The 12,341-nt window shown below is 34.6% G+C and overlaps 1 protein-coding gene across 1 annotated transcript; it reads left to right on the top strand.

Annotated features, from left to right (window-relative positions):
- Positions 1-6,311: 6,311 nt before the first annotated feature.
- On the top strand, positions 6,312-12,341 carry LOC115975859 (probable 2,3-bisphosphoglycerate-independent phosphoglycerate mutase). Its single transcript, XM_031096890.1, has 6 exons — positions 6,312-6,534; positions 7,405-7,869; positions 9,169-9,314; positions 9,850-10,126; positions 10,748-11,020; positions 11,559-12,341. Exons 2-6 carry the CDS (start codon positions 7,561-7,563, stop codon positions 12,036-12,038), a joined length of 1,485 nt encoding a protein of 494 aa, XP_030952750.1. The 5' UTR covers positions 6,312-6,534; positions 7,405-7,560; the 3' UTR covers positions 12,039-12,341.

Raw genomic sequence — 12,341 nt, 5'->3', positions numbered from 1 at the left:
ATTTGGGTTCCAGCAGCAATCAAGGCTTTAAAATTCGGAAAGTATTATGCAAACAAATATTTGTGGTATACAGGCAATAAACTCTTTACAACCATAGCTAACTGTTCCTCTTCACTCGGGCTACTCATCATCTGTGCTGCCTTGGCTCTCCACTTGGTAATGAAAGTAGAAAAGGATTCTTTCGGTTCTTACTTGGTGGTCTCGAGGTCTCTCCTTGTGATGTCCACTTCTATATTGTACTTGTATTACTTGTGAAATTCTTAGCAAATGTCCTCCCAATTTCTTGCCCTTGCATCATCCAGATTAAGGAACTACCTAAGAGTAGCTTCGATCAGTGTGTTTTGGAACATTTGAGCAAGTACTTCTTCGGTCGCACCTAAGGGCTGCATAGCCCTTATATACATCTTCAGATGGGACTTTGGGTAGCCGGTCCCATCAAACTTGTCCAAGGTTGGCATCTTGAACTTGGGAGGCAGCCTCACATCAGGAAAGAGTGAGAGGGTATCATAGTCCATAAGGTCCTCCATCTTACGGGCTCTTTTCATCATCTCCTCCATTTTATTCATCCTCTCGTTGATCTTCTTCTTACTTTTTACGGCTAGTGGATCATGATCAGTCTTGTCCTCCTCTTGATTACTCTTTGAATTTTGAAACTGTTGCATCATAACGTTCATGTCTTCCTTCAGCTGAATCTGACTAGCTACCATGGTGTTAAGTAGCTCTTAGGTGTTCATGGGTTCCTCTGTGCTTGGGTGTTCTCCCTCTTCTGCCATATTGTTAGAAACTTTAAACTTCTTATGGCTTGAACTATCTTGGAGGTCAAAGATGTGGTTGTGATGCTACAGCAATAGAGTTTCTTCTATGCTTAAAGGCTTCAGTATGGTGATGGGAGTGACAGGCTTGGAACTGGAGCTACTGGCTTGAGTGTCATGCTTAGGTTCTCTTTGTAGCCTTCCTTCAGATCTTGACCAGATTCTCCCCTAATGACAAGCTTGGTCGGGTTAATCAAAGCTAAGACCCCATCCATATCCATCAATCAACCAAAACAAAAAAACACAACATGCAATGCAAATTTAATTGGGACCGACCTAAGGATAGGTTCTAAGTCATTACATTGTAGGGTGGATTTGTTGTTTCATTGTTTCCCATAGCTAGGACGTTACACCTCCTAACTTGTAATGTAATGAACATTGCATTGGTCCGAACGGCATGGTTTGTCCTTTACAGTTAATAAGAAATGATCCAGTGACTTTGGGCTATGAGTTGGTGAGTTCGCCACTAGGTACCCGAATCTAATGAAGACTGGTGATCTATGGTTACTACCACCACAAAATTGTTGAAGAGGGGTGCATACGTATTTGTTTGGATGGCACACACTATGACAGTTAGTGAAGATTTTAACAAACAATACAAACAACCAAATACCATACATCAAAATATTATACAACATCTCATCAAACATAAATAAACAAACAAACAATAATATCATGCAAGATCATGCAAAATAGGGGTACAAATTTGGTCATTTAAGTATAATACGAAGTTTAGCCCTCGACATCCCCAGTGGAGTCACCACTTTGAGAGACCGGGGAAATTGCCTCTGAAAAAAGAGAGATTTTTGGAGTGCTTTTAGGGCACCTCTTTTTTTGGGTAAGTGGTGTGGAGTCGCCACTTATTTTTTATACAAAAAATAAGAAAAACTAAATAAAACTTTACATAGCTGAATCGTTTCATATCATTGATTGAACCAAAAAAATTACATAATTGAAAAATTGAAAATTACATGGCTTTGGGTCCTAGTTACAATCTACCAAAAATACATGGCTTTTTGTCCTAGTTACATTATGCCCAAAATAAAATAAAAGACAAGGCTTAGATCTACTTAACCAAAGACCTAAATTTGGAGGCTAGGTTATGGAATGGGAAGGTGTTAGGCACCCATTCTGCCTAGAGAGAGTCTGGTCTTCTAGACTCTTGTGACCTATGTACCACTTTTATGTATGTCATGAATGATATGTTGAACATGTGAACAAAACTAAATCACACAAATTTATTTATGAATGAATCATCTTCTTTGTTTTAAAGAATTCAGATCTGTTTTGGTGATTAAAAAAAAATGATTTTGACTTATATTAAAAAAAAAAAAAAAATCAGATTTGTTTTTTGAATCTAAAAAAAATGGTTTTTGGAGATAAAAATTCAGATATGTGTTTATTACATAAAACAAATTCTTTTGATTTGAAAAGGTGTCAGATCTGTTTTTAAGAACTTAGAAAAATGGTTTTTGATAACAGAAAAATCAGATATGTTTTTATATATTCAAAAAATATGGAAAATATTTTTTGAAGAGAATTTCACTTATAACATAAATTTATGCTATATGAACAAAGCAAACAACCATAAATACAATCATGCATAATCTTTTTCTTTATTTCAAAATTTGCATATGTTTAAAAAATCATATTTGTATCTAAAAAAAATACAAATCAGTTTTTTGATTGGAGAAAAATTCAGATCAACATCTAATAAAGATGCAGATCCGTTTTTTGATTAAAAAAAATCTAGATCTACATCTAAGAAAGATGCAGACCTATTTTCATTTTAAGAAAAATTCAGATCTACATCTAAGAAAGATGTAAATCTGTTTTTTTTTAGATTAAGAAAAATTCAGATCTACATCTAAGAAAGATGTAGATCTGATTTTGATTTTAAGAAAAAGAATTGGTTATATGCAGATAATTGAAATTAAGAAAAAGATTGTAACAATTATATATAAGAAATTCAAGATCATGCTTTAAACAAAACAACAATTAGTAAATCATGTCATGAATAAAAAACATGCATCATCATAAACAAGAAGCATAAAAAAGAATAGGGTGATTGAAAACAACCTCTTGCATGAGCACTCCTTGTTCTTGAGAGGATGTTTTAGGGTTTAATGAAACTTATTCAATTATCTTTGAAACCTAAAAACCCTAATTTCAACAGCAAATATCAAAGAGGATCAGCAAATATCAGCAATTTGAGAGTCTCAAAACGCATGCCTCTTAGAGCTTCAAAAAAAAGTCCTCTTAATTATGAGATCTAGTCTCTATTTATAGAGGTGGGAAAACTTTAAAAAATAGGCATGAATGATTAAAATGTGAATCCGGACGCATCATTCTGTGAAAAGGTCAAAAAGGGTGTGCATTATCGTCACCCAAAGGGAGTTGGGCCAAAGCCCAAAAGGGGGCCAGTTGGCCCTTTTAAAGTGCCATTCGGCACTCCAAAAGTGCCAAATGGTGCTCTTGGATGCCGAACGTTCTTCCATATTCAGGTGCGTTTTGGACTCTCTTTTTAGGGTTTTTTTATTCGGTCCTTGTACCTAGGCGTGTTTTCATCCTTAGTATATGATTTCTATCTCTTTTCTGGACAATTCAGGCTTTTTCAAGAATAATTATCTTGTAGATAAATACCCTAAAATAAATCTTGATAAAGTTCAAATTATCCACAATTTTATTATTATCCAATCATCCATTTTATTCCTATGCATGCAATCCTATTTTAAACACTAATTATTAATCAATCTCAAAATTATTTAATTAATTTTAATTTTTTTACCAATTAGAATTAATTTAAATTAATCGTGTGTGGTCGACTCTACCTAAACACAATGCATGCTAACCGTGCAAACTTAATCATGCAATATCTTTCGATCCGATGGTTCGATTAGAAAACCAAGCACACCATTGTGATCATTAGAATCTCAAGATCATTTTTATGATATGCAATGAATGAATTGATGCATGTAATGCAATCATGATCTTTGGGGTACATGGAAGGTCATTCTAGTCGTTCTCTTTGATTAAATCATGGGTGCAAAATCGAGTGTCTATAGAAGGTAAAAAATTCAAGGCACAGTTAGTGGCTAAGGATTACTCATAGAGAGAGGAAGAGAATACCTCAGATATGTTGACAAAGCCAGTTCCAACAGACAAGTTCAAAAGTTAATTGGACTTGGTTGATGTTTGTAGCTTGTGAGCCCTTAAGGGCTAAGGTGGAGGCGATGGAGGAGTTTGCTAGTGTAGCTCAATCAATTCAAGTCAAATTGGAGATTTGTTGATGTTGGGCCTATGTGGCTTGCATTGCCAAGCCCAAGTCAACACAAGTTAACTGAATTTTTGTTGTATTAGGAGACTATGGTAGCTGACTTAACGTCTCTCTCTCTCTCTTTATATATATATATATATATATATATATATATGTTATTAGTTACGGCAATAGAGATAATTTCAATAACCTAGTAGGTATAGCCTCATAAGAAATAAGAGAAAAAAGAGAGGCAGTCAGCTTCTATTTTTATTGTTTCTTTTTGTGAGAGAGTGCTAAGGTGTAATTGGGATTTGGGTTTCTTGAGAGTGCTTTTGTGCATTATTATATCTCCCTATTTTTATAGTGAAATTTTTTCATTGTCGCCATGGAGGTAGGCAGTTTGACGAACCATATAAATTCTTGTGTTCTTTGTGTGTGCTTGTTATTTAAATTCCGCTTATTTACTATTATTGATTTGAGTCCTGGGGTGCTATTTGCATAACACAAAAAAAATCAAAAAGAAAAGAAAACAATCCATATATGTACCAATAGCATCAATTCATAAAAAAAAAAAAACGTAGTAGTAGCATCAGCTCCGTTTAGTTGGCTGGTAGGCGTGCTTTCTTCAAATACAACGGTTGAAACTATAAAGGTTTTTTAGCAACACCAACACCCACATAAAGCTCTCAATATCTTCAAGGTTCAAGCTAAGTTCCCTCCCCTTGGCCAAAATGGCCAAATACCACTATTTGACAAAATACGTAGGGATCTACCACTGTTTTGGAAATATATATGGACATACCACTCTTTTGGAACTCGAGTTTGTAAAACTCGAGTTTGCCGTCTAACTCGAGTTCCAGGAACTCAAGTTCTTTGAAAAAATAGCTTTCAAGTTTGCCATGCTACTTTTTATGGAACTCGAGTTTCATAAAAAATTGGTGGCTATTTTTCATGTAACTCGAGTTACACGACAAACTTGAGTTTCACAAATTCGAGTTTAAAAAAGTGATAGATCTCTAATTATTTCGAAAACAGTGGTAGATCACTATATATTTTGCCAAATAGTGGTACTTGGCCATTTTAGCCCCCTCTCCTTTACTTACATAAAGCATAATAAAGTATAGGCAAAAATCCAAAATTGACCCTTTAACTTTTAGTCTTTGTCATTTCAGTTCTCTAATTTTAAGTTTTTTCATTTCAATCCTTTAAGTTTCAATTGTTTTCAATTTAGTAGCTCGTTATACTTCAGTTAGTAGTCTCCATTAAATGAGCCAATACGACGCCGTTTTGGCTCTTTTAAAAAAAAAAAATTGTAGCTAAAACAAAAATAAAAAAATTGTTATTAAAAAAGAAAAGAAAAAAGAAAACACGGCTCCATCCAATGATTCCAATCCAACAGGTAAAGTAGGAAATAAGAAAGCAGGGAGCTTGAAAGATCCTAAGCAAGACAACATTCTTTCATTCAAAAACAAAATTATATAAAAAACAGATGTATTCATAAAATAGAAGCAAACATTGACACAGATTTATATCAAAAGTTATATACCAATAAAACAAAAATAAAAATTATGGGTTGCATAAATCAAAAGTTATATCATCAAAATTCTGGGTTACATTCAGAAAACACAAAAGTTCAAAAGTTATATCATCACTTACCCAAAACTATACTTGGCTGGAGCTGGAGTTGATGGAGTGGACCCTAGGCCGCTATGAAATATCTTAATCTCGGTTTCTCCCTCTCTTAGTCTCAGTTTCTCTCTCAATCTCGGTTTCTCTCTCTCAATCTCAATTTCTCTCACTCAATTAGGGTTATTGAGAAATTTTCCACAATTTTCTGTTTTGATTTCAGCTAAGGGGAACGACGTCGTTCCCCTAATTGTTCTCTTTTTCTTTTTTTAATAACAATCTTTTATTTTTGTTTTAATTACAAAATTTATTTATTTAAAAAAAAAAAACCAAACGGCGTCGTTTTGGCTCACTTAACGGAGACTGCTAACTGAAGTATAACAGAATACTAAATTGATAACAATTGAAACTTAAAGAACTGAAATAACAAAACTTAAAGTTAGAGGACTGAAATGACAAAATTTGAAAGTTAGAGAGCTAGTTTTGAATTTTTGCCTAAAGTATAACTCTGTCAATTTCTGTTTTGAGTTTGACGGTGTTAAGCTATAGAGTACATAGAGTGTAATTTTATTTTAATAATAAATGACGTTTTTCTATAATTCGAAAAAAATAGTACCCTATAATTCTCCTGTTGATCAAAATAAGAAATAAAGGGTGCCACTATCGCAGAATAAAGTGGCAGGGAGTATATGGAATTGAATTGATTCGATTTCTCTGTAAACATTACATTACATTACAGCCCAAAAATCTAAGGCTAAAACTAAAGCCACAGATTGAGAAAACAAGTTTTCTTCTTTTAATTTTGGGTCCAAATGAATCACCACAGGCACAGCGCAGGTACACTTTCTTTAGTATGAATATGCAAAGCGCACACATTGTAATATGAAGCATTTTTCACCAAATCTTTTCTTGCATGCACTTATTATTGATGTTTTATTCCATTTTTTTCTTTTGGGTTTGTGTCAAAATTGGAGCTTTATATTTCTAGCTTAGAAATGATGATGATGTTGTTGTTGTGGGCATTTCATTTCTTTGTATGGTTTCTTAGTTTTTGGAAAAGTGGAGCTTTGTTGGTTAGTTTAGATAGATACCCATTTGGAACAGATCAGACCAACCTTTGATTCTACTACGGAAAAACCATACAAGAGTTCGTTTGGATAGAGAGCTAATACTCGCTTTTAGAATTCTGTTGTTAGTCCCAATTCTAAAGGACATTTACTATGGGTCTTTTGAATTTGCATTCCTGTTCTTCAGGGCTCCTGCTAATGTTCGATGATTGTTTCTTGTGATTTAAATTTGAATTTGCTTTCTTTTTTTTTTTTTTTTCTTTTTTTTATAGGGGGTTTTATGTGGGTTCTTCATGTGCTTCGTATAGGTTTCATAGTTGAAATGAAAATTTAAAATTTTCTTCTTCTTTTAAATGTGTTAGTTGATCTCAATTTTGTAAATTATATACCAGTTTTCAATTTTTTATCAAGTACTTATAAATATTTTCTATGACCATGTCTCATTTAGCAGAGTATGAGACTGGGACTTGTGACCCAAAGTTTTGACTTATTTAAGTCCATGATACATTCATAATGGTGTGGTGAATATAAATTGTTTCTATGTTGTTGATTTGTTGCATATTGCCATAATAAATGGAATACTAATATTCTGATGTAATAGCATTTGTTCTGTGTTGTTTTTGTAATTTTTTTTAATCAGCTGTTTGAAGGGTCGGCTTGTCTGCTGACTTTGCTCTTAGCGGCATTCAGAGTGAAACGGGTTACATTATTACTCGTTCATTTTATCTGCATTTCAAGTTTGCAACATTGTCTCTAATCTAGAAAGGAAGGAAAGTGAATTTTACCATATATAAACATGGGTAGTCCGCTGCAACCTAAGACAAGAGTAGCGTTTGTGCTGATTGATGGGTTGGGTGACGTGTCACTGCCAAGGCTTGGATTCAAGACTCCTCTGCAGGCAGCCAAAGTGCCCAATTTGGATGCCATTGCATCTGCTGGAGTTAATGGCCTTATGGACCCTGTTGAAGTAGGCTTGGGTTGTGGGAGTGACACTGCTCACCTCTCTTTATTGGGTTATGACCCAAGAGTGTATTATCGGGGTCGAGGTGCTTTTGAGTCCATGGGTGCTGGTTTGGCAATGTCTCCTGGTGATATTGCATTTAAGGTGAGTAAATTTTTCTTTACATTTTCTTCTTTTTTTTTTTTTCATTTATGGCCACTACGATGGTTGCTCACTTGGTTAAAAATTCATATCTTTCTCCTGTAGCTAATTATGCATCATATGATGTGTGGTATGATAGTAGTATATTGGACAATGTGATTCGTGATAAGAATTTTCAACACGTGAGCATTGCCACACAGTGCTATTATTTCTTGTCTATTTGATGACAAAATGAAGTGGTTGATATGAATGTTGGTCTACATTTTAAAGAAGAGAAAATCTACAGTTGATGTTAGTTTATAATTGTTTTGACTTTTAGTACAGAAGGAAAATTTTAATTTGATCAACTATGGTCTTGATAGATGATTTTCTACATTTATAGTCTTTTGTATTTTGACATATTTTGCAGAAGCTGTAATCTTATAGATTTGAACTTTTGCGGACGTGAAATAGTGCTTTTAAATCCTTTTTTTTTCCATGAAAATTAACTCTTTAAATCTTAATTGGGCTCTGTTTAGTTTAACCAATCTGGTTTTACTGGGTGGCCTAGGGTTGGGGATACATGCTTAAAGGGTGAAGTTCTTAGTGTCCGTTTGGGAATAGCTTATTTAACTGAAACTGAAAACTTTTTGTTGAAAGTACTGTAGATAAAAGTAAAAGTTAGCTGAAATGTACAGTGGGACCCATGAATGGTACCAAAAAGTGCAGTGGGACTCATAAATAGTAGCAAAAATAAGCAGAATAGTACTTTCAGCAAAAAGTTTTCAGTTTTAGTTAAATAAGCTGAAACTTATAGGAGTAGGGAGAAAAATTCTAAAAACATTATACTGGGAGAATTTTGAGGTCCAGATTTTATTATTCTTTATAATTTAGGATGTTTACATTTAGCTTTCTACTATCTTAAGTAATAGGATTTTTATGTGTGCTACTCTCTTCCTTGTCAGTGTATACAAAATATGTCTGTATATGTGAGTTAAGTTCCTTTTTGAGACTATTCATACTACGCCTATGCCTGAAATATCAAATTATGTTTACTAAACATGAAACTCTTCTTATTACTGAAGAAAAATAATAATTGTGTGACTCCCTTTTGCATAAAAATTTCAATCAGTACTTAATCATGAGTGCATGTGGTAAGAGTCAATTGTTTTGAGCATTGGAAATTCATTTCCTTTCTATATTTTACCAGTTATCATTTGTCCTGCTTATACTTGTTCTAGTAGACTGTGTATTGTACTTTTTAAAATTTATTAGTGGTTGGCTATTTTGCATGATGACTTGTTGCCATCTTTGGATTTCTAGTCAAATTTTGCAACCTTGGATGAGAAAACGGGAATAGTCACAAGTAGGAGGGCTGACAGGCACTTTGAAGAAGAAGGGCCCGTACTCTGTGCAGCATTAGATGGAATGAAGCTGCCGTCTTTTCCTCAATACGAAGTTAGAGTCAGGTGCGGATGCTTATATCTGCTACAGTATTGCTTGTGAATTAGTGTTGGATTATGCTTCCATATCTGTGTTGTTTGAGATTTTTGCCAATCACAACCTTTATTTGGAGAACTCTATGAATTATCAACTTCTCCTGTTATTTAAACTATTTTAAATAACTTTGAAGTTTCAAATATCTATGAACAAGGTATATCAAATTTTTATCAGTTTTAAAAAAGTTTTTTTTGCCTAAATATATCAACTAATATGTAGTTTCAAGATATTGTTCCCAGCTTTTTAAGTTTATGTAGGTCCTTTAGTCACCAATATATAAGAGAGAGAAGTTCTACCTTTTTTACTAAAGAACTCTACAAATGGTGTCTCCTCCCCTTTTAAGAGCAAGGTGGAAGGTAAAATTGTGGGTTCCAAGACCCACCATGTTCATGTGTGACTTACCAATTAAAATGAGATGCGCTACCTTTGTTCCTTAGTTGAAGCTTAAGGCTTTAATTTCAATAATAAACTAGACACAGATGAGCACAATAACATTTACTACAGGTATGCAACAGAGCATAGATGTGGAGTGGTTGTCAAAGGACCAAGATTAAGCGGAAATATATCAGGGACAGACCCGTTAAAGGACAACCGCTTACTTTTGCAAGTTGAAGCTCTAGATGATACTGATGAAGCAAGGCACACAGCTGTAGTTGTTAATGAGTTATCCAAGGAAATGTCCAAAATTCTGATTTCTCATCCATTAAATGCAAAGCGGGTTGCAGAAGGGAAGAATGTAGCTAATGTTGTCCTTCTACGGGGTTGTGGTATTCGACTTGAGGTCTGTTGTATTCAAAATTTGATCTCTCTCATTAACTGGTCTGGATTTTGCTTTTTAAAAAATATAATTATTAAATTTGAAATAATTTTTTTGAGCTCAAACAGAAGCTGGAGGACGTAAGGTATTAAGGAAAACAGTTTTGCTCTGAGATGTGCTATTCTTTAATCTTCAATATTACTTCCACACATCCTGTTGTTCTTGTAACTTATCCTGTAAGTTGATATATTACGGTGAGAAGTCTAGCATGTGGTTGTATTCCAGAGGCTTGAAAATCCTGTGAAAATTTAACTTTTTGATGGTTTTAACATAAAACAACCTTAAGCTTATGTTTTTTTCAGAGCATCTTTATATTTGACTGGATTACTAGATTAGGTGGAATCTCTTTGTTCTTCTTTTTCAGATTTTCTTGGATTTCTCTAATTTTAGGCTATAATTTTTTAAGGGTTTTATTTTGTGTACTCCACGTGTCCCCTGTACACTCAAGTTCCCTTTTTCTTACATGTTGTAATGTAACATTAAGTAAATCCCTAAAATCTGAAAATAAATAAATAAAATAAAAATTGAGTAATTTACATTTACAATAACAGCTTTGTATTCAAAATTCTGAATTGTATATTTCAGGTTCCTCCCTTTGAAAAAAGGCATGGATTGTGGCCATGCATGGTAGCTCCCACCAAAATTATTGCTGGCCTGGGCTTGTCTCTTGCTATTGATATCCTTGATGCCCCTGGAGCAACTGGAGACTATCGAACACTTTTAACTTCCAAAGCAACTGCAATAGCTAAGGCACTCTCAGCTCCTTTGCAGTCTTGCCCCTCTGCTTTTGTACCTGGGGAGGATGAAAACAAACCTGGTCGATCAGATGGCTATGATTTTGGGTTTCTTCACATCAAGGTCATATATTTTAGGATTTATTTATCTTTTCTTCTGAGACACATGCAACTATAATAGCTCTTCAAAGAGTTTAATTTATCTTAATAAATTTTACATCATTGTTTTCAAGCTAGAAATACTATGTGGGGCCTGCTTGCATTGAGGTTCAAATTGAATTACAGGATCTCATAGCTCTCATGCAATGATACAGAACATTTGCCTCATCTATGTTGGTGCATGACTGGCCTGAAAAGATGGTTTTGGATTGAATAGTGAAAATGATTCTAACAAATGATCATAGACCATTTGAATTAAATACCTATTGGGCATCTTGTTTGCAGAAAATTTCAGATAATTTGAAATGACAGGGTAGATTAATAGCAGCAAATCATTTCACTATGAGAACATTTGATTATGAATGCTGCCTACTTTGTTTCTTTACCTCTGGACTGAGTCTGTGCCAATGGACCACTGGATGGTAAGGGAGGTCGAAGTACTTGGCTCAATATTTTCCATTGTTATGATGGTGATGGAGTCTGCTTGATACTTGGTATTGCAGGCAATAGATGATGCAGGTCATGACAAGGCAAGCATTTTGAAAGTCAAAGGGCTGGAAGCTGTAGATCGAGCTATAGGACAGTTGGCTAGGCTCCTCTGGGAGGCAGAATCAACTGGAAAATTTCGTTACTTTCTTTGCGTTACTGGAGACCACTCAACTCCAGTTGAATATGGAGACCACAGCTTTGAAACAGTTCCATTTGCAATGTGTCGGTTGAAAGACTTTGTGAGTGCAGTAGGTGGGGAGTCCATCATTTTGGGAACTTCTCTTGATCCATTTCCTCTTCCAGCTACTGAAGTTCATGATGACCTAACAGATGATGTGGGAATTGAACAAGAGAGAAGCAAACAGCTTCAAGCTTATAATGGTGATTCAGTTTGTGAGTTTAACGAGATTGCAGCAGCGAGGGGTTGTCTTGGGCGTTTTCCAGGAGGAGAGATGATGGGAATTATAAAGAAATTTCTTAAATTAGATGCATGAATTGTCTGGAAGTTAGGAGATTCGTGGTGGCTGCATATCACGTAGAGAATTAATAAGGCTGGTCTTTTTTCTTTTCTTTTTTTTTTGGGGGGGGTGGGGTGTGGGGCTGATAAATAGCTATAATCTGGTTATTTTAATCACAAAATTTTTGAAGCTTAAACTGACTTTGCTTGGAGAAAATGAAGTTTGTACATACAATCTGAAATAAGTTGATCCAAGGTTCTGTTTCCTCATGTTCTCTTGCCACATGGATCTATGAGTAGACTTCCAAGGTGGAATCAAATCCATTGGTTTTTGGCAACA

The sequence above is a fragment of the Quercus lobata genome, chromosome 2, assembly GCF_001633185.2.
Source record: "Quercus lobata isolate SW786 chromosome 2, ValleyOak3.0 Primary Assembly, whole genome shotgun sequence".
Taxonomy (NCBI): domain Eukaryota; kingdom Viridiplantae; phylum Streptophyta; class Magnoliopsida; order Fagales; family Fagaceae; genus Quercus; species Quercus lobata.
The sequence above is the reverse complement of the archived record's forward strand: the minus strand, read 5'-3'. Positions and strand labels throughout refer to the sequence as shown.

What these genes read in the sequence shown, in the direction of transcription:
- LOC115975859 (XM_031096890.1), top strand. Translation starts at nt 7,561, where the DNA reads ATGGGTAGTCCGCTGCAACCTAAGACAAGAGTAGCGTTTGTGCTGATT. An exon ending in CAATACGAAGTTAGAGTCAG is followed by an intron (nt 9,315 to 9,849) that starts GTGCGGATGCTT and finishes CATTTACTACAG; the next exon opens with GTATGCAACAGAGCATAGAT. An exon ending in GTTGTGGTATTCGACTTGAG is followed by an intron (nt 10,127 to 10,747) that starts GTCTGTTGTATT and finishes TGTATATTTCAG; the next exon opens with GTTCCTCCCTTTGAAAAAAG.